This window comes from Argiope bruennichi, chromosome 4 (genome assembly GCF_947563725.1).
Source record: "Argiope bruennichi chromosome 4, qqArgBrue1.1, whole genome shotgun sequence".
NCBI lineage: Eukaryota > Metazoa > Arthropoda > Arachnida > Araneae > Araneidae > Argiope > Argiope bruennichi.
In genome coordinates this window covers 16,948,406-16,975,975 of record NC_079154.1, presented here as the reverse complement: position 1 = coordinate 16,975,975, position 27,570 = coordinate 16,948,406, and the positions used below count along the sequence as shown (strand labels likewise).

At 32.1% G+C, this 27,570-nt stretch overlaps 1 protein-coding gene and 1 long non-coding RNA gene across 3 annotated transcripts in view; one reads left to right on the top strand and one right to left on the bottom strand.

The window, feature by feature from the left end:
* Positions 1-2,914, top strand: part of LOC129965431 (uncharacterized) — a 137,150-nt gene extending 134,236 nt beyond the window's left edge. For both annotated transcript variants that reach the window (XR_008784211.1, XR_008784212.1), the window contains exons 2-3: positions 1,518-1,600; positions 2,772-2,914. This is a non-coding gene — a long non-coding RNA (uncharacterized LOC129965431). The remainder of the gene's footprint in view (positions 1-1,517; positions 1,601-2,771) is intronic.
* A 12,254-nt stretch (positions 2,915-15,168) lies between these two features.
* Positions 15,169-27,155, bottom strand: LOC129966192 (uncharacterized). Its single transcript, XM_056080602.1, has 7 exons — positions 26,937-27,155; positions 23,415-25,799; positions 21,867-23,342; positions 16,159-16,234; positions 15,991-16,063; positions 15,815-15,890; positions 15,169-15,237 (listed from the first exon to the last, which is right to left on the bottom strand). The coding sequence occupies exons 1-7, from the start codon at positions 27,153-27,155 to the stop codon at positions 15,169-15,171; spliced, it is 4,374 nt and encodes a 1,457-aa protein (XP_055936577.1).
* Positions 27,156-27,570: the final 415 nt, after the last annotated feature.

Genomic DNA, 27,570 nt, shown 5'->3' with positions numbered 1-27,570 from the left:
CTGTCAGTTGCAGTTGCTCAATACATTTGAAGTGGCCAAGAATTTGCCAAGTGTATGTGTAAAGCAAAGTGAAATGTCTTTGCCTGAAAAATGTAATGAAATGTAATTCAAAACGTCAAAATAGAATGCTGGAGTTTCATATTTTGCCGGTAATATACAGGGTGGTTGTAATTAAAGTTCCACTTTGAAATGGTCATAAAACTAAAATTACTCAACCAAATGTTATCACATTTGGTAATAGTTTAAAGAAGGTCATGGGAATTTCTTTTCCGTCAAAACAAAAGTTCAAAAAGTCACTATTAGGGGAGAAATGACACTGTATTCGATATTGTTAAGCGAAATAGGACGGTTAAATCAGTTTAGCAAAATCGACTGTTTAAACAAATCGGTTTAACACGCGTTTAATCGTTTTTGAAAGGTGTTACAAAACATATTCAATGAGGCGTCCACCATTTCCTGAAAGCAAATTAAATCGCATTACTGCATTTTCAACAGTAACTCTTAGGCATATCAGGAGGAATATTAGGCACATGTCTGTGTATTGCATCTTTCATTTCCGACAAACTGTTTTGATTATCAGCATAAACAGTGCTTTTTGAGATAACTGGCATTAAAAATGCTTTGTAACATGTTTCAGAAACGATTAAACACATTTTAAACTCATGTCTTCATGTCCTATTTTGTTTAACAATATTGCATACAGAGCCATTTTTTCCCTGGTGGTGCATTTTTGAACTTTTTTGGCGGAATAGAAATTTCCGTGACCTTCTTTAAAGTATTACCAAGTTTGATAACGTTTGGTCCAGTAGTTTTCCTTTTATGACCATTTCAAATTGTAACTTTAATTATAACCAACCTGTATACATGACAATCATTTAATCTATAACAAATTTATCAATAAACTGCTTAATTTTACACAACTTTCAATTCAGCTACACAAAAAGGAAGAAAAGCAGAAAAATAAATATTTTCTTTCCTTTAATACTCCCCGAAATAAACAATCACCGATCGCCTAAAGTTCAGGAACACGTTTAGCTGGACTAACTTTCTACTTGTCTTTTCGATCGAATAAACAAAGTAAACAGAAAAAAGCAATTCCTATTCTGTCAACTCCTATTTCTTTCCTTTATCGATTAAACTGGTTCTTTTATCGGAGCATTAACACTTACCGCATAGTTAAAAAAATGTTTCAAAGCTCTGTTTCCATTTTTAAAATGGTTATATAATTTCAACATAATAATTAATTTATTTTGGTTTGATGGTGAATGTAAGCTGACTGTGATTATTATATAAAATTTTAAGGACCAATCTAGTATTTAACTATCAATTAATGACTTAAATTTATTAAATTTCCATTCTATGAAAATGGCTTCGCATAAAGATCAATTTCAGGTAAATTCAAAATTTAGAAAATGCAGTGTATTTTCCCAGTTCGCAGTGTATTTTGAAGTGAATTTTTACTATGCAATATGGATTATATATATTTATATATTAATAATAAAAACTGATTATTTTAGATTTGGTAGCTCTGCCTCCTACAAACTTTCCAACAGAGGGCATCGAAAAGTTTATCACCCCCCTAGCATGGCGCATTTTACAGGTAGTAAGAAATCTTTTAAGTAATATCATTTTAAACTTTAATTTTGGGAGGCACTTCTAGCTGAAAAATGGTCAAAGGCTGAATGAAATTCCAAATTTCAGATTTGATTTGCAAAGAAGATAAATGTTGTGTTCGACAAAAAAAAAAAAAAAGTAGATTTGTTTAAAAAATTCTTGAAAATAATAAAAATAATTTTTTTAAAAAATAGTTACAAAATAATTTTAAAAAAATAGTTACAAAATAATTTTAAAAAAATAGTTGCAAAATAATTTTAAAAAAATAGTTGCAAAATAATTTTAAAAAAATAGTTGCAAAATAATTTAAAAAAAATAGTTACAAAATAATTTTAAAAAAATAGTTACAAAATAATTTTAAAAATATAGTTACAAAATAATTTTAAAAAAATAGTTACAAAATAATTTAAAAAAAATAGTTACAAAATAATTTTAAAAAAATAGTTACAAAATAATTTTAAAAAAATAGTTGCAAAATAATTTAAAAAAAATAGTTACAAAATAATTTTAAAAAAATAGTTACAAAATAATTTTAAAAAAATAGTTGCAAAATAATTTTTAAAAAATAGTTGCAAAATAATTTTAAAAAAATAGTTACAAAATAATTTTAAAAAAATAGTTACAAAATAATTTTAAAAATATAGTTACAAAATAATTTTAAAAAAATAGTTGCAAAATAATTTTAAAAAAATAGTTACAAAATAATTTAAAAAAATAGTTACAAAATAATTTAAAAAAAAATAGTTACAAAATAATTTTAAAAAAATAGTTACAAAATAATTTAAAAAAATATTTTATTTCGAATAATTTTTTAACTATCTTAAGCTACAACTAAACATAATGGATGTTATTTTATACATAAAAATTGTGATTTTCTCTTTTATTTCTGTTGTGATGACAGTTTTGTTCTGAGTTTAACACGAATGTTTGTGTCAGTACAGTTTGCATTCAATAACAAAATATCCAATGAACTATAATATGAATCAGAACTGAAAATATTGCTAATTTACTACTTCCCGAAATAGCTTCTATCTATTTTGAGGCATTTTTCAGATTTTTTTTTCAAAAATTCAAGAATTCGGTTTGAATTAGTAAAGTGGTTTCTTTGATGACGATTTCATACTAACCGACGACATTCTATGTGGCTATATTTTCAGAACTGATCCAGTATTGTCTCAATCCCTCAACATGAATGGCAGCTGTGTCGAAAAGGAATAACTTTCATTTTATTTTCATAATGTCATGAATTGCATTTTTTATTATAGTATTCAAAATTATGTGCTTTGCTTATTGATAACTGTTCACGTGACAAAAATTTGATTGAAGAAATAAAATCCCAGTGTTTTTGATGTGAATGATTATGAATATGATTATTAAGAAAACAAAAATGTAATATTGCATAAGTTTTTTTAACTTGCATAAACTTGGTTCGTCTTTATTATTATCTATGTTTGATGATAAATATACTCATTTATAGAAACTCATTTGATTAGTTTATTAAAAATATTTTTTTTATATCAATTAGTTTTTCAATCTTTATTTTTTAATCTATGATTCAGTTTTAAAAATGGTATGGAATTTAGAACTAAATCTTTTTTTCATATTCATCATCAGAGGTTACCTCTCTGTTCGAATTTAAAAAAAAAAATACAAACATAATGAATTAACCGATAATTAAATTCTGAAACGTATAAAAATAATTTTTTAATCGAGAGTACACCAATATATGGAATTTTAAAGCTCCAAGACAGAAGAAATTAAGCGAAAAATTTATTAATTTTTCTACTTAAAAACATGAAATAATTAAGATAAATGAAAAATCTACAAACATATTAGTCATGCTGCTTAAATCATTTAACTTCAATATTTTAAGGAATATTTATAAAAAAATAAACATGAGAAACTATACCTTTCTTCACATTTCTGTCCCAATAATTTTTGAAATATTTGGAATTCTACGAGGAAATCTCTCAAACTGAACGTCTAAAGCACGCTATTCAACCATTAATCTAAGCTGTTGTCCACAACACTCTTTTCAAATCAAACTATTCAACTGAAACAACGATAAGTTCTATGTTTTTTTTACTAGTTGTGGAATGGAATATTTTGGTTATTCATTCTGGATTCTGACCAGTCTGGCAGTTTATTCTGTATAAATAAGAGAATGAAAAGATGGAAATGTTCAACAGAGGCAATCGATCCTCTCTATGTCAACTGATCACTTGCTTATAATCTAAAAATTACATTAATCCCATGTCGAAAATCAAAATTCGGCAATTCTAATGGAAAATATAGTACTCATTGATTAATGTAATATCAGTTAATGTTATAATTCATTTAATATTATCAAACACTTCTGGCTCTGAACTAATCCATCCTCTCTATGTCAACTGATCACTTGCTTATAATCTAAAAATTACATTAATCCCATATCGAAAATCAAAATTCGGCAATTCTAATGGAAAATATAGTTCTCATTGCTTAATGTAATATTAGTTAATGTTATCATTCATTTAATATTATCAAACACTTCTGGCTCTGAACTAATCCATCCTCTCTATGTCAACTGATCACTTGCTTATAATCTAAAAATTACATTAATCCCATGTCGAAAATCAAAATTCGGCAATTCTAATCAAAATATAGTTCTCATTGCTTAATGTAATATCAGTTAATGTTATCATTCATTTAATATTATCAAACTTTTCTGGCTCTGAACTAATTTATTCAAATGTACTCAAAAATATTAGTTTAGTGCGATCACTAGTTTAAGGTTATTAGATTTAGAATTGATATTAACGAACGCCCGATCTTTGCAACCAGCTTTAAAGATTAGTGTTTTTGGAATTTCTTGCTCTGTTTCTAAAGAAACACTTGGGAAGTATTTTTCCCATGGGGGGGGGTCATATTCTTCCGTCGGAATAAGAGCTATCGAGATCGGTTTAAATGGGCAATTACAATGACTACTTTGGCGCTAAATCAGTTGAGCAACCATAAATCACTGTTACTTGCTATTGAAATATGAAAGTAAAATCCATATAAAAAAAGAAATTGGTTTGAGCGTTAAATACAAAAATTAAAATTCTTAGCAGGTGTGAGAGAGGGCCAAATAGATTCATCGCAACGCTCAGCCTCAAATAAAAATTTCACAGCCTATTCTTAGCATTTTCTTTAAAAAGGTTAACAGTTTTTCAATCAAAATCAGGCAATACGTTGGTGATTACGATGAGGAGAACGTGTTGAAGAAAATACTTTAATAAACGATGAAATGTGCCATGTATTTGATAATTAAAGGCCAGCATGCATCGTTTAGCAAAATTTAAAAAGAATCAACACAATATGAAATGTATAAGTGAGTTTAAAAAAATAATTGTTGATAAGAAAAATGAAAAGAATTTTTAATTTGCTATTTTTGAAATAATTTATATATAGCCATGAATTTAGTATTTTTCCTTAGTTATTTCCTTGATGTCATTAAAATAATGTTAAATACATTCAATTTCATCATTATTATCAATCAGTTAATATTATTAAAATTCTTAGTCACAAATTTATCACATTAAACAGCCTGTAGCGGAAAAAAAAAACCCTTAAAAAATTCATGCTATACTGAGATGAAATAAATGTGGTATAGGTTGATTATACTTTTTAACTACCACTATTTTTATGATCTTAGATGTTAAATCTCTAAAAGAATTTTACAGAGAACTAGATAAGTTATATCACTGAATCTCCGACCCGCCCAAAGGAACACGGATAAAGAAAACTGAATGACCGGACCGCCCCAACAGCAACACTGGCGGGAACTGTGGTTGAATCCTAAGGGCCATCACCGGCCACGGTACAATTCTTCCCGAAGGAAGTACATCCCTTCATCGATGGGAGGAGCCAGGTCCCCCACCTTTTCTGTGTACCCACCAAGGTGGCGAGATCCAACCGCCATACCGTAAGCATCTCATCCTCATTTCGAGATACCCCCAGGGGGGTTAGACAGCTAGATATATAAAGATAATAAGGATAAAGATGATAAGATAAGGTTTTTCTCTAGATAAAGAAGAATTTCCTCGCTTTTTTAAAATGCTCAATAAAAGTAATTAAGAATTTTCTTCAACATGTATTTTAGTATTTAAAAAACCATTAAACCATCCATCCACATAGCATTGAAATTAATTTATTTTTCATGCCATTCTTGCTAATCATTGATTTGCTTCATGTCAAGATTGGTTAGAATTTTGTATCCAGCTTATTGAATTGTCCGATGAATCCGTATAGCTCGAGAGATTGTCGATAGAATATATCTTTTTATTGATTTTCAATTAAAAAACTTTTCCATAAGCTCACTATTGATATCGATATAGAAATAAGTCTACTAAAAAACGAAAAGTGTCTTTTGAGTATTACCTTTTTATTTATAATGATATAGACACGACAAGAATGAAATACTGGTATGTTATTAATGATGTTTATTGCTATTACCCACAATTCTTTGCTTAAATATTTTCTATAGATGCCTTTAAATTTTTGTATGTATATATATATATTGCAAATTGTTTTAAAATGCGGTGATATTAGCCTGTCGTCTAAGATCCCCGAATCATAAATTCGTCATCCAGCATTCAGTTTCAGTATTCCTTTTAAAATATTTATCATTTTCCTTATAGACAACTGTATAAACTTTCAATTACAAACGCATTTTTCTCAATTATTGAAAATATTTATCATTGATTTTCAGTTTTAAAAATTGGTTCAAGGCTGATGGTGTGGTTGTAATAATTGTGGAATTGTTCAGACAATAAAATAAGGTGACAAGTCATCTGGAGATTTATTAATAATGAATTTCTATGGAAATAGTTCATTTTTTTAAATGTTTCAAAAATTGGTGTCAAAGTTATAGAATTATTTCCAAACTTCAAGTACCACTCTAAGGAAGAACGCTTAGGCTCTATGACACTTGCATATGCAGATAGCGTGACATTAAGTACACGTCATTGTAGAGAGCCAAAATTTGGACATTTCTCTTGCAACCTCGTTGCTATGACAAGAACAAAACTTCTAAATAAACTGCTTACAGATGAATAACTGATACGATCTTTACGTACGAAGATCTGTGGAAACTGTTCTCTTGAACACATTCTTGAACGAAGTCTATTTCATACACATCCAAGAACCGCATTTTCTGATTCTGCTGTATAGGAGTACGGTTCTCATCAACGATGAATCGTAGTTCAAGGTCGTTTTTTACGAATCTGAATTTCGAAAGAAAATACTTAGTATCATTAAGGTATCACTTCTAATATAAGGAAAATCCATCATTTCATTAGTAGAGGATTCTTTGTGTGAAGAGAAATCATGTTGAACTGTTTTATGAATGTAATTATACATTTTTGATACAAGTTTTGGGACCAGTACAATAGATTGGAAAAGATTCCTATAAGCACTTGAACCTTATAGAAAACTTTAAAGAATAACTATTGAAGATGATTTATTGTAATGCTTGACAATGTGAAACAACATCGATCTCATATCGAGGATTGTTTTCTTGAACAAGAATTTACCAATTGTGGTGTTCAGTCTTCTCACCATGTCATAAAACAAAGAATCATGTTTGCCAAGTTCTAGAAATAGTGCATATCATCAATTCCCTTTCAAAATTTCAATAGATATAAAAATTTATTATTAGAAAATGGGATGTGTTGCCACAAGATTGAACAACAACTTAATTTTCAGAACGACCGCTATGAGCTTTATTAAACTGAGCGGGTTAACCACATTTATTATTAGACATATGATTCTAAAAAAATCAAACGCCACATTTTAGCGGTCTTTTGACATGCGGACATGTTTGAAAATTTTTTCTAATTGAGTCTTTGCATTTGATAGTTGTTTAATAATCTTGAGCATAAGTGTAACTTTATTTTAGAAAAGAACTAAGTATTCTTAACACTCAGTTAACAATGCTGCTTATTCTGTTAACTATGTATTTCTCGGAAGTACTCTTAAATTATCAAACCTTTAATATTTTCTGAATAATTTTCGTAAATTTCGCAAATGCATTAATATGCATTAAAAGCATATCCATTGTTCAATGCCTCGTAGTCAAACGAAAAATATCATTTGCTTTCCACCATTTTTCTGTAATTCATTTCAAGAGTAATTTAGTAAGTTAAGAAACCATTCAAATAAAATTTTATTTTATGTATTTAAAAAACATGATTGTTCATTAAAAGGCTAACTTTTAGTCACAAAATTACTTATAACTTTTAGTCACAATCTCCGAATTACTTCAATATTTATTCTGTGTTTTAGGTGCAATTCAGAATATTAAAATCAGCCCAAAAATTGTTTAATAATCTTTGCGTAGAAGTTTTTAAAATATATTGCACGTGTAATCTTAAATGTACATTATTTTTTTAAAAAATTCGAAAAAAGCAAAAAAAAAAAAAAAAATCTGAAATTATTTGAAAACTTTGAAATTTATTCATATTTTAAAAAGTAATTCAGAATTAAGAACGTTTAAACCTCTTTCTGAATGCTTTTATAATATTAAATTTATCGTATCAAAATGCAATCCCCTTATTATGTTCCTATAAAGTTGTCTTGAAAAAAATAATGTTTAGTTTCATTCTAAATTATACCATTAGGAATAACAAATAACAAGCTATTAATAAATATTGTTATGGATCACCGGGTTTGTTTTGTAGTGGGTGTATGGTGCGAAAACACAATCAGCAAACCTCAATAGAAAACAGCATCGATGTTTATTGAACACAAAGACGCAGACGGCGAATACAAAGACGACAACAATATACAGCTAAAACGTACACACATGGCAGAACATAAGAGCACTACAGCAAACAGTAGCTCACAAGATGTAACCGACCAGAACACACAAAGCGGCCAGACAGAATCCAGAAGGAGAGGGGGTCTTCGGAACTTCGCTTTACGGTCTCTCCAAACGGCTGAAGTTCTCCCTGTCTCTAACAGTGGACTCACTACCACACAATTGGCTTGTCCACAAACGACATGACGCTGCTTCCACAGTAGACAACAGGATTCGGCACACAGTTCGTTCAGCACTAGCTTGAGATGCACACAAACTCTGGCACTACGCCGTTGCTTTGCTATCCTCTTGAAGACTCGTTACTTGTCTGCGACTCCGACTATGCTGGTTCACTACAGCTTGAGATCTCCGGCCTTTTATAGCTCCCGGACGCGAGCCGAAAATCTCGAAGTTTGCAGCATTATCTATTTTATCGCCAAATGATCGCCAAGTTTGTCACCAAGCTTTGGGATAACTGGCCCGGCACTCGAGCAGCATCCTATACAGATGATTGCAAATCAGTCCCTCCAGTGATAGAACCAACCTTGCTGAGAAGCAACCTTGCAAGCTTATAACAATATGAAATGACGTCATAAAGGGTTTTAAATACTATACTTTTTGAAATTAAAAACAAAACATATCAGATTACTCTAGCATTGAAATAACGTTTAGTTGACATCACAAACTTTACATTTATTGTACTGGAAAACTTTATCCATTCGTTATCTCATCAAAATATCACATTAAGAAAATAATAACAGCATTTTGATTGTTTGTTTTAAATAATGAAAGTTTTTGGCGTAGCTTCCCCATTATATAATTTTTTTGGTAGTGGAGAAATGATAGTATGTGCATCAATAAATAATCTCTTTAAGGCGCAAATAATATTATGCACGTTAAAAAAGATTATCTATTGATAAAATTTCTATTTCTCTCAAATACAACGTTTCATTTTAGTTTTCATACAATTTTGTTTGTTTCATGCAGGTAAATAAGGAATTTATAATTAATTTTCCATTCACTTAATGGAATTTTATGCACTTTTATCTACTCAATGACAATACGATATTTTTATAACTTAGAGCTTCATTATAAATTAATCCATTAATTTAATTTAATTGTAATTCCGTTAAAGCGACATCATCTGGAAAACAATTTAAATTATTTCTGTTCACCACATTATTTATAAAAATAAATTTTTATTTGGGAGGGAACTGGAGAAAATAATTTTTGTAAAAAACATTTAATCTTTTATAACAATCAAATAAAACTGTGTTTGAAAAAATATTTCACATCCAGATTTTTAAATTCATTTTATGCTAGTATGAGAATAAAAAAAAAATAAAAATACAGTGATAAATGAAATATTTCTGAAGCACAAAGAAAGACACAAGGTATTCTAATACAATTGATCGAATTTTATATTGAGCCACATTCATCATAAAAATAATTCAAATTTGTTTTGTTTACTTCAGGGAAACGATTCAGAACAAAACATAATGGGTTTCATTTCTCTTTCCCAAATCTTGCTTTCCCTCTAAATCTTTGAATTTGCAAAGAAATAAAACAAAATAGAGTAAGTTTGCCATCTATTTTATTCAGAGAAGCCCTGAAAAATTGATGAGAACGAGACAGGGCAAGTCTTTTCTCAATTGCTTTTCTCGTATGCTTATGATAGTTGGAAGTTGCGGAGGCGTATCAAAGTAACGTAATCATTACGGTAAATAAATAAGAATTTTCGTCTTTGCGTTTTATTTCTTTTTGTCTGGTTCATTTATTTCGCTGGCTGATACCTACTGAATTGTTAGCCTATTTACAGCAAGTTTTATTCAAATAAAACATTGCATCCATAAATTGGGTATTTTTACTTCCTGATTTATAAAAACAAGAAATGAGTTAATCATTTGTAAAACGATATATAAGTGCGGACTCCTTGAAAAGCCAGGGAATGTTGTTTCTTATGGCACTTGCCATGGACAAGCCCACTGTTACGAAGACAGCTATTTTAAGCCGGTGGGGGAGCGAACCTTGTTTTTATAGAAGCGCCATCTAGGGCCAAGAGAACGACTTAGCTACACACTTCACAACCCTTTTTACAGGGCGGACTTCATTTAGAGATGAATCAGAGAACGATCGCTCCTAATCCCCCAGTAGTATTACTCTCGATATGGAAGACTTTGTGACCACGACAGATTTATACGCGCATCAGCCAACAAGCACGCGGGGAATCTTCGGCCGGTGGAGTTTGAACGCACAACTTAAGAGACGCGAATTCACCGCTCTACCAACCAGGTTATCCCGGCATATATGCTGGAAATTTAGATAGAAACTAAGAATTTAGTCAGAATTTAATTCTTTTGTATTGTTAATTACTTATTTGTAAATTCATATTGACTATTTATAAAATATGTTACACAAGACTATTATTAATACTAGGATCGCTCTGAAGTTTTTGAGATACACACAGAAGATAAGTGGCACACACAAGAAAATGAACTATTAGATTTGAAAGCATGAACTGTTTTAGTCTATCAAACGATTTTTATAGCCAATTTCAAGTGGTTTAGTGTAGAATAAATTTTAGGCTGGAGGAAAAATGGAGTTTACTCGAGAACAGTATGATTTTCTACGATTTTAAAGTGGGAATAAATGAAGAAGAATGCGTTGGGCGTCTACAACTAGCATTTAAAAATGAAGCTCCATTTCGTGTTACTGTAATATAATATAATGAGTTTACTCGAAAACAGTATGATTTTCTACGATTTTAAAGTGGGAATAAATGAAGAAGAATGCGTTGGGCGTCTACAACTAGCATTTAAAAATGAAGCTCCATTTCGTGTTACTGTAATATAATATAATGAGTTTACTCGAGAACAGTATGATTTTCTACGATTTTAAAGTGGGAATAAATGAAGAAGAATGCGTTGGGCGTCTACAACTAGCATTTAAAAATGAAGCTCCATTTCGTGTTACTGTCATCAGATTGTTTATGGAATTTCACAGAGGTCTGAACTCTCTTCAGGATGGAGAATAAACAGAAATGCAGTTTTCAGCAATAATTCCGGATAATGTGTCTTTCATACGGAAAATGTGAATCGATGACAATCCCTGCTTCTACTAAATGATAATAGAAGACACTTAACATTAGCTAGCCGCCATACAAAAAATTATTCATGAAGAACTGCGCATGAAAAAAAATAATTTGCCATTGGATTTTATGTAATTTAACTGAACACAAAAAGAGGAGGGCGTCAGAATAAATAATGAAATCTTTAAATTAATTGAAGGTAGTGGCTACCACGTTTTTTCTAAAATTGTAACTGATGATGAAATTCACATATAATTTTTTGATGTTCCATTATGTCACGAAAGTAAAGTATGGGTCTTTGAAGATAATAACATTCCCACAATGGTAAAATGATAATGTACCATGCAGAAAGTAAAGTATGCAGTTTTCTTCCAAATGACTGGTTAAAGCTATCAAGCTGGAAGGCCTGAAGACAGTCACAGCCAACTGGTCTTCCGGTGGATTTCCGTAACAGCATAAATATCAATTAGTTTTTGAAATAATTGCAATGAAATAATTTAGAATTGTTACAATTATTGTGTATTAAAATTTTATTTTCCATTTTTTAATAGATTTTTGACATTTTCATTAATAAGGCAATTCGAATTAAAAATACTGAAAAGCCCTAGTTTTTCTTTCAAAAATAAGAGTCATTTCGTATATTTGTCTCAAAAATTGCAATAAAAACCCGTGTTTTTAAGGATGGATATACAAATAAGGACTTTGCTTAACTTATAGCTACTAAGCAAAGTTAACCTTGAATATATATACAGAATTCCCCGAAAACTTTTCTGCCTATCAATTTGAACGAACGTCTCTAATGAACAAAGCGCATTCAAAGGCATACAAAAAAGGGGAAAGAAACTTTTCAGACGTTTCCAGCGTTCGCTGTAGTTTCGTTGAATCGGTGTTTGGTATCGACACAGTTAAGGAAGTGATGTTCAATTATATATACGTTGTCATCTGTACTTCTAACAAAGAATTATTGGAAAAAAGGGCAATTCAAAAAAAAAAAAAAAAAATCAAAGGAATCATTCATAGCTGTGATAAATGCAGATAAAAACAAGTAAATTTTTTGTCAGTGAAGAATTACAAATAGTAATTTTTTTGCTGAAATGCTTATTATGTCACAGATTTTCTAAATTAAAAGTGGTAAATTCCTAAACGTATCCATAAAATCTGCATAGAATATTGTATCTTATACCTGCAGGATATATTAGAAGATGTTCATGGTTCTAAGAAAATATTATTTTCTGTAAGCTATAGAAAAATACAAATCGACATAAGAAAATAATGTTCTCACATGATAACTTGAAATTTGCGATCTTAAATTTCATTTTTTTTAATAATTTTAAAAATATATATAATACAGAATTTGCATCCGTTAATTTTTAATGATATGAAAGCATCCGTTCCACCCATTAAAATTTAAATCATGTCTTTAGCCAATTTTAGAATTAAAATTTAAAAATGTATTCTTTGTACATTTATTCCGAAGCAGGATTTTCCCTTCCACATTTCGACTTTCATTTCATAATATAAAGCCAAAGAAGGGCAATATTACAAATGTTTTTTTAATAATACATAATAAATATATCATTGTGTATACATATATGATAACATTATATATGAGAATTATATAAGAATGATATTATTTTTCCCATTATATATAAGAAAGATAATATTCATCGCTATCTCTAATTGTGAATATTTCGGCTATTTTTGAAACAGCAATAATTTGCTTTAAATGCATGATAGTTGACAAAATCAGTTAAAATAAGTTATCACGATGTATTTTTAAAAATCCCTATTAATATAATTTGATTAAAAAATATTTGTTTTACATGGATTGTGATGGCATGGTATTGAAACTATCTGAATGAGGCCCCACACAAGATAAGGCGAGGAACATATATGGTTAAGAGATACACTTGCCACTGGTACCACATTTATATTTTTTTCTCTCATACCAGAAAAAACAGTTCCGAAGATTGATTGCTATTATTTATTAAAATGCATTCGGTCACATTTGTTTCAGAAAGTTATTCCCCATTTTTATTTTCTTGTAAAAGAAGTATACAGAGAGAAAGAGTTGAAGTAATTAAATCATCGCGAGTAGCGTCCTCAAAACTTTTAATCATATTCTCGGACTCCCCTTTCATCTGCATATGATTGTAAGTAAGGATTGTAATTCCTTTCAGGGCATTGGTAAACGGCAGTTGAGAAATATAGGTGTTTGGCTTGAATCTAACATTTTTATTAGATATAATAGAAGATGTTCATGGTTCTAAGAAAATATTATCTTCTGTAAGCTATGGAAAATAAAAATTGTCTTAAAAAAACTCGCGACCACTCGTGAGAATACGAATGTTTGGCGCATTTTCACCGGTCGAATGTCACCAAAATTTAACACAACAGTTGTAATCGCAAGAAAACATCATGAATTTCATTTATTTAAGACATTACGCTTACGAGTTATCTGGGGGCACGGCAGTGCCCCCCCCCAAATCGAGTCATTAAAATTGGGTCACTAAAAATTGGGCTAAATTGGGTCACTAAAAATTGGGATTTGCTCTATGGCAAAGCAAATATAAGAGTTTCATGTATCTTCGATATCACATCTATTTTGATAAAATCTAATTCGAATCATGCCAATTTACTCAATAAATAAGGATTCATTAAATAATAAAGCAGGCAGTTAATGAATAACTCAATATTATATTGAAAAAACTTTTAAAGTCATATTAATCTTAAATAATATTAAAATCTTACATGTTAATTCCATTTAGAAAGAATATTTTTTTAAAAAAAATGTCTCATCATTTTATTAGAATCAAATGAACAAATTTCATGTTAATACAGTTTTCATAGAGTTCCAGATTCCAGCTCTTCAACTTGTTTAAATCACGAAAATTGTTATGAACAATTGTATGTATAATTATTAAAGGAAAAAATTTTTCGCACATTTAAATATTGTTGAAATATAAGAATAAAATATCACATTATTTTATTAACAATGATCCATTTAAAAAAATTGCAACAATGCTAAATCAATAATAATCAAATAATGGAATGTTTTAAAATTGTTTTTGAGTGAGTGATCTTTCGTGCTGGTGAAATTTGCTGCATAATTTATTTTAGTGAATTTTGAGTTCTGAACAAACAAACTATGGATGCCTTTGTTTTTATAGCAGTTTATCTGCATATTTTGTTGTGCTGTGTGATGATCACAACATACGGAGAACTTATTTTTGTACTCCCAATATTGGCATATGCTTTGCTAATGGAACTTTTTAAATATGCAAAGTCTATGATAATGTGCGAAACATACGTTTTTGAGGAAAACGCAGAGAACAACACTGCGGTTCCCGTAGTACAAAATCGATCTGTATTTCTGTTCTGTCATGCTCTGGGCATAAAAGCAGAGCTGGCAGATACTACTGATAGCGAGACTGGAAAGCTCTCTGAAACATCCATTCCGACAGTGCGCTCTTCAACAGTTTGGAGTTTCTGCAAAATGCTAAACATGAAAGCCAAACTGGAATTTCCAAATGATTATAAGCTCACCAAAAATGGCGAAATTCCAGTCGTATTTTCTAAGGATGTCTACATGATCTGCAGATCCTTAGAAATCAAAGCCAAACTCCGATCCTAAATGGAGAATTTATCATCTTCGGATTCCAGAAACATGTTCAGTAGTTGGCTGAGAACTACTGAACCCTGGACCAACCGAAGACTGAAAGAACAAAAATAAGCGAGGGATAATCATTCATATATTTTTTTCGACACATTCTTTTACTGCTGCTTGTTTGTTATATTTGTCACACAATGATTACACTGTGGTGGAATTAACTAATGTTTCTTCAAATGCCAATTCTTTTTTGGAAGCCGGGTGAGAGAACCTTACAAAGAACACACTTTTATGCCTATCTCTTCTGCTACTTATTGGAGGAAAAAGAAAAGAAATTACTCCTTTTGTTTCTTCGGATGCCAGGAAACTGCTCAGAAGTTGGCTGAGAACTACTGAACCCTGGACCAACCGAAGACGGAAAGAACAAAAATAAGCGAGGGATAATCATTCATATATTTTTTCGACACATTCTTTTACTGCTGCTTGTTTGTTATATTTGTCACACAATGATTACACTGTGGTGGAATTAACTAATGTTTCTTCAAATGCCAATTCTTTTTTGGAAGCTGGGTGAGAGTTGAGAGTTCCTTACAAAGAACAATTCAATAAACTATATACGTATGACCATAATTTCACGGCTATCTCTTCTGCTACTTATTGGAGGAAAAAGAAAAGAAAGTACTCGTTTTGTTTCTTCGGATGCCAGGAAATTGCTCAGAAGTTGGCTGAGAACTACTGAACCCTGGACCAACCGAAGACTGAAAGAACAAAAATAAGCGAGGGATAATCATTCATATATTTTTTTCGACACATTCTTTTACTGCTGCTTGTTTGTTATATTTGTCACACAATGATTACACTGTGGTGGAATTAACTAATGTTTCTTCAAATGCCAATTCTTTTTTGGAAGTTGGACGAGAGTTGAGAGTTCCTTACAAAGAACAATTCAATAAACTGTTTACGTATGACCATAATTTCACGGCTATCTCTTCTGCTACTTATTGGAGGAAAAAGAAAAGAAAGTACTCGTTTTGTTTCTTCGGATGCCAGGAAATTGCTCAGAAGTTGGCTGAGAACTACTGAACTCTGGTCCACCCGAAGACTGAAAGAACAACAATAAACGAGGTATAATCATTCATATAGATTTTCGACACATTCTTTTACTGCTGCTTGTTTGTTATATTTGTCATATAATTATGACACTATGGTGGAGTTCACTACGTTTCTTCAGATGCTAATTCTGGAAAATAAGTCAATATAAGTTGTCCACTGAAATTGCCGAAAATACAACGAACTATTCAGTGAACGATGAGTGCTTGCAAATGGTTTTATCCTTCTACTGATTATTTGAGGAGGAACAAATTAAAAACCATTTAGTTTGCTACTTCGACTGCCTGAGACCTTTTAAATAGTTAACTGAATGCTGAGGAATACAGGTATGACCAAATATAGAATACGCATATTAATGAGTGATACAAATTCTATATTATTCAGAGCGCAATCAGAAATATCACCTTCCCGAACATGTGCTTTCAGACGAACAGTTTTGCATTTGAAAAAATTATGTAAATCAATACAATTTCCTAATGTCTAATTAATAATTTCATACCTTATATAACTTTATAGATTTAATTCAAAATAATCTTTAGTTGCCTTTATTTACAATAGTGTTTGAAATAAATAATTTTGATTTTTGTTTATTTTGTTTTGATATGAATTTTTGCGTTTGATATTCTGTTTAAAAGTTCAATAATTTATCAGATTTGCATTTCAATATTAAAATGGATAATTTGTCTGAAAGGAAGAAGAATATGGAAATTCTATGCTGTCACCAAGAACACGCAACTAATCGGAATTTCTGAATTTCTCCATATAAAGAATTGAGCGAAAAATCTATTATAAAATTACCTCTTTAGAAATATGAAATATGCAAAACTATTCAAAATTAAATATCTATTTCATTTTTTCAATAAATTTTTCCAAGGCTGATTTAAATAAACTGTGATTAATTCCATTCCTTTGCCGAGGGTAGAACAGCTAGTAGTTTAATATTTTCGCTATATTGTCACATTTTTATGCATCATATAAACTTTAAACAGATGATAATCATAATCTTTTGTCTTCAGTTACCAAGCAGTAGAATAAAAATGAAGCGATTAAGCATTTAATAAAATATAGAAGATGGTTTGAATTTTATTAAAATTATGAAAACCATTATTGCAAAATATCTATCGAAAAAAATTGTCAAATTCACGATATTTGTATATAACAATTAAATTAGTTTCATGAAAACGGTAAATTTTTGCTATAATTTAAATTGTGCAATCTTAATTTTAGTATGACGACATTTTCGGAAAGTATAGTGAATAAGGAATATCTACTTGCAAAATATTTAATTTATAATGATTCTAATTAAAATTTTAAACAAACAAACAAACCCTGTAGTTTTAGATCAAACGATCTAGCTTCTTAAGTAATAACATACACACTCACAAACACACACGCACATACTAAATTACGATGTCTACATTGTCCTTAAGGTCCATTATTTATTCTATGAAAAAAAAATCTGTTCCTGGTATAAAACGTTGAAAATCAGTTTAGAATTATTTAATTATCGCTAATCATTTCTGTGCTTAATTTCATGAATTTTAGCCACCTGCAATGACAGGGAATTCACACGTGCGTGTGCCAATTCAAACGTGCGTGTGCGTTCCACTGTGACTAGCAGTGTGGCCACTCCAAGTATTAGATACATTACAGAAATTGGAAAAAGATTTCAATGCACTAAAGGAATTAATTTTCGACTTGTAACTCTGCTTCTGTAAACTATGTTCTGGCAAACAATTTCTGTTGACGGTTCGCATCATTTTTACTTCTGCATGGCGATTCTGAGATAAGAGCTTTTCTTCTTGTGTGGAACATCTTTCCACTACAAGTAGTTAAATATCACATTGGAGCAGATAAAATTCAAATCATTTCCAGTCTATATATTCTTGATTATATGTTCTTCATCTTTGCACATTATCTACTTCACTTGATAATGAATTGTTATGCATTATAATATAAATTATCAATTTCTAAATTTGTAGTCGTTATTTCTAGTATCTGGGGGCACGGCAGTGCCCTCGCCAAGTAGAGCAAAAGCAAGCGCCACGGCCGTATCATCCTTTTCTCGAAGCAGTTCAGGCCACCGCACTATAACATCGTTGTGGATAAAACTAGAACCCTAAATTTTCAGTAACCAAGCAGGCATTACATAAACACGGCATATTTCAAATTTCATTAAATTTAAACCAGTAGTTTAAGAATTATAACTAATCAAAGTTTGTGAATTTTGTCACTGACTGACTGACAGATCATCAAAACTCTTAGGCACTTCTAGAAGGCATAGAAGCTTCAAATTTAGAATACAATTAGTGTTTAGTGTATAAATCAAGGAAAAACTAAAATATGCGTGTAATAATGGACAGATCGATAAATTTCTCAAAGTTTCGAGTATAATCTATTTTGTCTGCAAATTCGTCGCCAAGTCGCCAAATGGTCGCCAAATTTGTTACCAAGCTCAAGGATCACTGGCTCGGCATCTAACATCATCCAATGCAGATTACTGTTAAACGGTCTTTCGTATGATGACACTATTCGCGCTTTGACGCAAAATTACAGGTTTGTAACAATATCTAATTTGAAATAAATCAATTTGAAGCTGTGAAAGCTGCAAACGCAATGGGTGACTTTCAGAGAATCAATCTGGTAGAAGAAGAGCAAACTGATCTTCAAAATATGATCTCAAAACTTAATGCCGATCAAAAAAGAGTCTTCGATATGATCACAAATAAAATGACCACAACTAATAATAACGCTGACATTTTACACTGTTTTGTGAGTGGAACTGATGGCACTGGAAAGAACGTTTTAATAAAAATTCCGAAAGTTTTGGTTAAGACGTATTTAAATAAAATAGTGGCAGTTAGTGCTCCAACAGAAATAGCTGCATTTAATGTGAATGGATTGACTATACATAGACTATTGCAGCTGCCTTTGGAACACAGGCAAACACCGAAGTACAAGCCACTTTCTGATGAAGTGCTCTAAGTTCTGAGATCATATTTGAAAGAAGTAGTGTTGTTTATCATAGACGAAGTGTCGATGATATCCAATGTTACTTTAACATATATTCATTTACGCTTATCTGAAGTGTTCGACACAAGCGACCATCAGAATGGGTGGTTTGTAAAAAAAGCATATTGTATTTTTCGGAGATCTCTTACAGCTTCCCCCGGTAAGTGAAAAGTCACCTTTTGAAAAACTATCAACTGCTGAAAGTAACAAATTGTTAGGTTCCCTAGCTATACCGAATCTGTGGATTGAACTGTTTATATACGATGAACTTACTATTAACATGCGAAAGCTCAATGATTCTGACTTTATTGAAATGCTAAATAGAATAAGATTAGGTGTGACTACACAAATAACCGCGACTTACTCTCGACTAGATTAATAACTCACAAATCCAATTCAAATGAAAACAGATTAATTGAAATAATTGAACACCTCTCGGAACTTCCTGATGATATCGTTTGCTTATTACCTACAACAAACATGTGTCAACAATTAAATACTGCAATGCTGAAATCTCTTCCACATCCCGAAATAAAAACAGCTGTAGATAGAATAGATTGCCCCAGATACCTAACAAAAAGAGCTCTGAATGCATAAAAAAATATGAAGACGATACTTCTATGACTGCAGGCCTGGAAGAGAACATAATTATAAAAATAGGAGCAAAACTCATGCTAAGGCGAAATATTGACGTGAGTCTTGGTTTAGTTAATGGTTCTATCGGTATAGTGCAAAGAGTAAAGGTTGATCTGGAAAATACCAAAATAATTAAGAAAATATACATTACATTTAATAAAGAACATGTTTACGAGCTTAGTCCGGTCAAAACTAAATTTGAAATTATTAATAGAGCTTATGTTCATCGTGAACAGTTTCCCATATGTACAGCCTATGCTATAATTATACACGAAAGTCAGGACCTAAGTCTAAATAATGACTTGATGGATATCGGTCCTGCAGTATTCACATCCGGTCAAGCTTACGTGGTACTTTCGAGAGCTACAAGTCTGGACGGCTTACATCTAATTAATGTCGACTTTGGAAGTATTAAAGCGCAGGAATCCTCAGTTTGTGAATACAACAGACTAAGAAGCATTTACCGCCCAGACTTGTCAAAAATTGTAACATCAAAGCTTACGAGAAAAACTCATAGAGACAGGGAGTAGGCTTTGATAAAAACTGTAGCTGAAGCTCAAGAAGTAGTACCGGAAAAGAAAGAGAGGAAGACTACATATAAAAATAAGAAAAGGACTATCTACAAAAAGAAATGAGATGCCATCAAAAACATAACTTGTAAAAATAATCAAGTCTCGCAACTCAGTTCTTCTATCGTAAAAAGTTGTGAGATCCATGTAATACCAAGTCGGTCAATTTATTCAGTCCCTACTTAAGGGTTCTTCTGTCTTAAGTTATTACGTAATTAGCTAACTTAACAACATCTTATAGTGACCATATCAATATTAAAACTCTTTTATGGTTTAAATAAATAGATTGACTTGGCCATCGCATGAAAACACAAAGTATCTTTACATTAAATTAGATTACATTAACATATTATATTAAATTAGATTGTTTAGTGCGATTGCCAAGTCAATCTATTTATTTAAACTATAAAAGATTTTAATATTGATATGGCCGCTATTAGATGTTGTTAGGTTAGCTAATTACGTAATAACTGAAGACAGAAGAACCCTTAAGTAGGGACTGAATAAATAGACCGACTTGGTATTACATGGATCTCACAACTTTTTACGATAGAAGAGCTGAGTTGCGAGATGGTTTTTTTTACAAGTTATGTTTTTGATGGCATTGCATTTACATAATGACAGACGATTAACCGCTTGACGACCTGGTTTGATTTCAATATTTAATATATATTTATACTTTAGATGCTAAAAATTGTGTATGAAATTTTACCTACTTAGCTGTTTGCGTTTTGTAGCTAGCTTTTTTGAATTCACTCGTAGTCACGGACACACTTCCTGTTAACAGAATTTGCTCAAAATTTTGTAGATTTCTATAAATTTAGTCGTAATTCTACATACTAAATTTTTACCATCTGTCTCAGAGTGTTTTTGAGTTATCGTATCCACAGATGGACTGACATAATGCCAAAAATGAGTTTTTAGAACTCGAGAATTTCGGAAATATAAATACTCGTAAAAATCTGATTTTACAATTTTTTTTTTACGATTGCTATTCCAACACAAACAATCTCTAAATTAAAGGCAAGTAAATGCGCTTACCTTTGTTTTGTTGTTGGAATCTCTTTTTGTTTACATACTGGTGTTGTTGTCTCCATCTGCAGCTGAAAATCTCAAATATCTAATTAGTGGCAGGTTCAGTGACTGTATGACTCATTAACATGGGGAACTTCTCTTTAAGATATTATTTTAATAGTTACTTGATTATAGGTTACATGATTAAGAATATATTTACAAGTTAGAAGAGTATAAAACGCGTTCGTTGGTTGCCGCCAAATCGAGAGGAAGTCAACGAACCCCTCGTGGTGAGAAGGGAAAGTTCTTCACAGTTAAAACTGGTTACAGTTAAGGCCTGGTATCCAACACTCTCCCACCTTTGAGTTTCGTAAAGACTTTAGATACTCAAACCAATGAGTCTAGGAGAGCATTGGGCTTTAAAAGCCGGCCATAACGGGATCTTCTTGGTTGTCTCACATCTGAAACAGCATGAGAGTCACTAGAGGTAGGTGTACCATCAGGAATCATCATTGTGGATGGAGAATCACTCTTTGGGAGACACGGGATAGCAGATTTTTCACTTTGGCTGACCTCAAGAGGAAAAAGTCTCTGGATTGGACGTAGGAAAGACCCAGATTTGGTCTGGACTTCCACGAGACGAACTTTCTTGTCTTTTCCAAGATATAATTTGATGACTCTTCCCAAAGGCCAATTTATTCGCTTGACGTTACTATCACCGATGAGAACAATGTCTCCTTCTTTAATTTTAGATTCATTACGAATCTTTGAAAATTCTCTAAGATGTCCAAGATATTCGATTCTGAAACGTTTTCTGAGATCTTGACACACTTTTTGCCTGTAGAAGAATCTTTTATTCATTCTCTTAGCATCTATTTGATCTATATCTGGAACTCCTATTTCTTTTACATCTTGTAAAAACATAGCAGGTGTTAATGCTATAAGGTCCTCATTGTCTTCACTTAAGTATGTCAAAGGTCTTGAATTTATAATGCCCTCAGCATCACATAGTACAGTGTACAATTCTTCAAATTGTAAGGAGGCCTTTCCAAGAATTTTTCTTAAGATAGATTTCAACATACCTATAATCCTTTCCCAAAATCCGCCCCACCATGGGGCTGATGGGGGGTTGAATTTCCATAGGATTTTCTTTACTGAGGCATATTCTTGTATTTTCACCCAATCAACAGATTTCAGCTCATTAGAAGTACCCACTAAGTTGGTTCCATTATCTGAATAAATTGTAGCTGGTCTTCCTCTTCTAGAAATAAACCTTCGTAAAGCTAGAATAAAACTATCTGTTGATAAACTAGTTACCAGATCGATGTGGACTGCGCGATAAACTGCGCATGTAAAAAGTACAGCCCAACATTTGCTTTTGTTTTTCAAATATAGTGGTCCGCACAAGTCAACTCCTACTACTTCAAAAACATAAGCATCTCTGACGCGATCTTCGGGTAGTGGAGCACTTGCTACTTCTAATGGCCGAGATGAAAAACGTTGACATATTACACAATTCCTTATTACTTGACGTATTGTCTTCCTGCTTTTTAAGATCCAATAATTCTCTCTTAAACTCGACATCAAAATCTGTATCCCAGCATGACTAAGTTCAACATGCTTTTCAAAAATAAGTTTTCCAATAACATCATGCTTTGAAGGCAGCAAAATTGGAAATCTAAATGTTGGTAGATCACTTCTTTGAGAAATTTTGGTCTTTACTCTTAATAAACCATCTGAATCCAGGAATGTTTGTAAGTTCAGTTTTTCATTCCCCAAAAAACATTGACTTTGAACTTGTTTTAAAATGTACTTTTCTGCAGCCTCTACTTCTTCAAAATCTAGGGTACCGAATTTTCTTTCTTTTTTCTGGGTTTTAGCATTTTTATAAAAACGAAAAATCCAAGCCGTGATTCTGGTCATTTTTCGGAAAGAAGATACCTTAGAAAAGTACTCTAATTGCTCTGTCGTGGTGTTAGTGACAGACACAATAGATTTTCTTTTTTCGGAGTTTACAACGTCGAAATCTGGCATAGTTTCCGAAACAGGCCAATCTTCTATAGGCATTCTCAGCCAATTTGGACCCTTCCACCAAAGAGATTTCACAAGTTCCTCTGCATTGGAACCTCGTGATGGAAGGTCAGCTGGGTTTAATGTTCCACTTATGTGCCTCCAGTCTTCAGGATTGGTGAGTTTACGGATTTCCAGTACCCTGTTGTAAACAAACGTGGCCCAATTCTCATTTCTTTTGATCCAATACAAAGCATTCATAGAGTCAGACCAGTAGAAGATTGGTATGTTCTCAAGTCCAAGTTCGGATATGGTTGCTTTTGCCAATCTAGCACCAATAGTACAGGACAAAAGTTCTAGGCGTGGAATAGAGATCTTTTTCAAAGGAGCAACTCTATTTCTAGCTTGTATTAACTGGCACGACGTGCTATCAGCAGATTCAGCTCTCAAGAAGATACATGTAGCGTAGGCACTCTGACTTGCGTCACAAAAAACATGGATGGAAAATTTGGAATCTTCTGCAAAGTCCTCACGTACACATCTTGGTATTTCAAGATCATTCAATTTCGGTAACTTCATCTTCCAGCGTTCGAATCTTTCAGTTATCAGCAGAGGGAGTTCAGCATCCCAGGACAGACCCAATTTCCAGCATTCCTGCAACAAAGATTTGGGCTCTAGAGTCACTGGACAAGAAAATCCTATCGGATCAAAGATTCGATGAACGGTTGACAGGATTTTTCTTTTTGTAATAGGTCCTTTATCTTCTTTCATCAAACTTTTCAAATCTAGAGATATAGTGTCCTTTGGTAAATTGCACAGAAGCCCAAGAACTGGAACCTTTCGGTCTTCTTGCCTTTCTTCAGTTTTGTCTTCAGTAGGAGAATGCTCCCACCCTCGAAGTTCAAACTTGGCAGTAGATAATAGTGCTTGTGATTCCGAAATAAATCTAGCGAGTTCTTCTCTTCTGTTGACGCTGAAAACACAATTATCAACGTAGAAGGACCTCATAAGTTGCTGGGCTGTTTCCTTGAGATGATCTGGGGCGTTTTTTAAATGAAGTTCTAATGTAGCTCCTAGAAGGAAAGGACTGGAGGAGATTCCGAACACAACTCTTTTGTGCTGCAGGATCTTGATATTTCCGTCTTTTCTTCTATCCTTCCATAAAAATCTGAGATATGGTCTATCTCGTTCTTGTAATCCAATTTGCAGAAAGGCCTTCTTAATGTCAGATATCACTCCATATTTTTCAACACGAAAGCGATTTATGAGAGATGGAATGAGTTCTACAAGATTTGGTCCCTTTTCGAGGCAGTCATTAATAGAAGGTGTATTCTTTTCTTTAGCTGAACCATCAAAAACGGGTCGAACTTTGGTCGTCGAATTCTCCTTGAAGACAGGATGGTGAAGTAAGAAATGCTGTCCTTCTTTGATTTCTTGCATAGGATCAACTTCTTCAATGATACCCTCATTCTGCCAATCCTGAAAAACATCATCATAATCGGCCAGCTTCTCGACACGTTCTAAGGCTTTAATACAACTGTTAAGTCTTCGTTCAGCTAACTTTCTGCCATCAGGAAGAGGTGGATGATCATGTATCCACGGTAGACTGACAATGTAGCGCCCCTCGTTATCTCGTGTTACACTGCGTTCAAAATGTTCCTTAGCCGCTTCTTCTAGTTCTTTTCTACTTTGAGTTTCCGCAGGGTCATTGATATTCAATGTATCAAGCCTCCAAAGATCGGATATATTTACGTCGTTGACAAGTAGCGACATTAGCGTGCTGGAACTATCATTTTTATTAATTCCTGATCTTCCAATAACTGTCCACCCTAACTTGGTGTTCATCGCAATTAGATCAGGCGAAAGTTTTTTAATTTCTCCTGTAAATAATCTGGCTGCCGTATCTGCCCCTAATAATATGTGAATCTCCTTGGGATCGTTTTCATACAAACAAAGATTTTCATCTAAGCAAATATCACTAACAAATATACCCAATTGTTTTACTTCTTCGATGTTTTTAGAATCTAATTTGGGAAGAGAAGTGCAAATTTTATTCTGATCCATTACTTCTACATTACAACAGAAATTATTTTCTGTATTACGCAATTTAATGGAATATATCTTGTGGTTTTCCCGCCTTTTCAGTCCTCCGAAAAGTCCATGAGTCACCGTTTGTTCCCCAAAACACTTCAATTTCATTACATCCGCTACGTATTTGCTGACATACGACCTCTGGCTCCCGAGGTCAATGATCGATCTAACATAGTGTTTTAAATCATTATTTTCGACGCTAACAATTAAAGTCTGCAGATAAACCTCCCTGGAACATAAATTATTCGCCAACGTGAAATTTTCATTTAAAAGATTATTCTCATCCTTACTTTCATTAAAATGGGTATTATTTTTCGGAACAGAATTATCTTGATTGCATAATATGGATAAATGTTTTTTACCACAGAGAGTACAAACTATTTTTGACCTACAAAATTTAGCAACATGAAATTGCTTTGCACAAATAAAACACGCAGCTTTTTTAGACAGTATACGTTTCCGTTCTTCCAAACTTAAAGTACGTACGTATTCACAATCAACAACATCATGAAATTTATTGCAGAATAAGCATTCCGGTGTTTTTATTTTTACTTCAGAACTAATCAATTCTGAACTGCTAAATCTCTTTGCAGTGGAACATCTAGGATTATTTATTTTTCCGCTAGTTGAGTCATAACGCAACGGGTGAAATGAATACTTTTCTTTTTTCGAACTCACGGGAGAAGCATACATTAACGATCGTTCTTTTGCTTTCAGCTGAAGAGACAGGAAGTCGAGCAATTCATCTATTTCATATTTATCCGATTTCATGTTTTTATTATATTCTAAAACGAGATCGGGGGGAAGGCATTTTAACAGGATTGGGCAAAGTAGGTTTTCGTAGGTTTCTTTCAAAACATTAAGAGATTCAAGAGATCGGATTTCTGTCTGTATATTATCAAACATTTTTCTGAATGATACAATATCATCTGAGTTCTTTAATGGGCAGATACGCAGTAAATTATTCAAATGGGTATTAATGAGAACATCTGATCTTCCGAAGCGTTCTTTAAGTAATTTTATGGCGATTTCGTAATTTTCTGGTGTAAATGCAAATCCTTCTATGGTACTAAGGGCAGAACCACCTAGGTGTGCTTTTAAGTAATTAAATTTACTGACTTCACTTAATGAATCATTTTCATGTATGGCTGATTCAAAGGAGTTCCAAAATGAAAGCCATAAACTTGATTGCCCGTAGAATTTAGATATCGCAAGTTTTGGCAATTTAATGTTCGATGATTCTTTATAACAGGAACTTGGAACATTCAAAGAATCAACATTTTTTGTTCGTTCGCGAATTTTTTTGGTCGCTCTAAATTTCCAAGTTATAATTTTTTGGGTGTATTCCGATACTTCTTTTACTTCTCTTTCTAATTTGTCCTCGGAAACGAATTCTTCAATTTGTGAATCTAGATTCTTTAATTCACTTGACTCAACCGCAAGCTGCTCTAACATTTCTTCTAACATATCGACATTTACATCTGTTTTCGTTAGTTCTGTTTCAATAGTTTTACAAATTTTGGTAACAGATGTTCTCAAAACTCCCCGTTTCTTTCTTAACCTGCCACTTTTATCATCCATTTTTAGAATTGAACAGTTCGAAATTTATATTCAGTAAGATTCAATCATATATAAATTCAATAATAATAATAAATCAGTTCAAAATTCTAATATATATTTTTCAGCTCTAAATTGGAATAAACCACACCAATTATCCCGGCAGGGATGCCAAATAATATTCCAACACAAACAATCTCTAAATTAAAGGCAAGTAAATGCGCTTACCTTTGTTTTGTTGGTTGGAATCTCTTTTTGTTTACATACTGGTGTTGTTGTCTCCATCTGCAGCTGAAAATCTCAAATATCTAATTAGTGGCAGGTTCAGTGACTGTATGACTCATTAACATGGGGAACTTCTCTTTAAGATATTATTTTAATAGTTACTTGATTATAGGTTACATGATTAAGAATATATTTACAAGTTAGAAGAGTATAA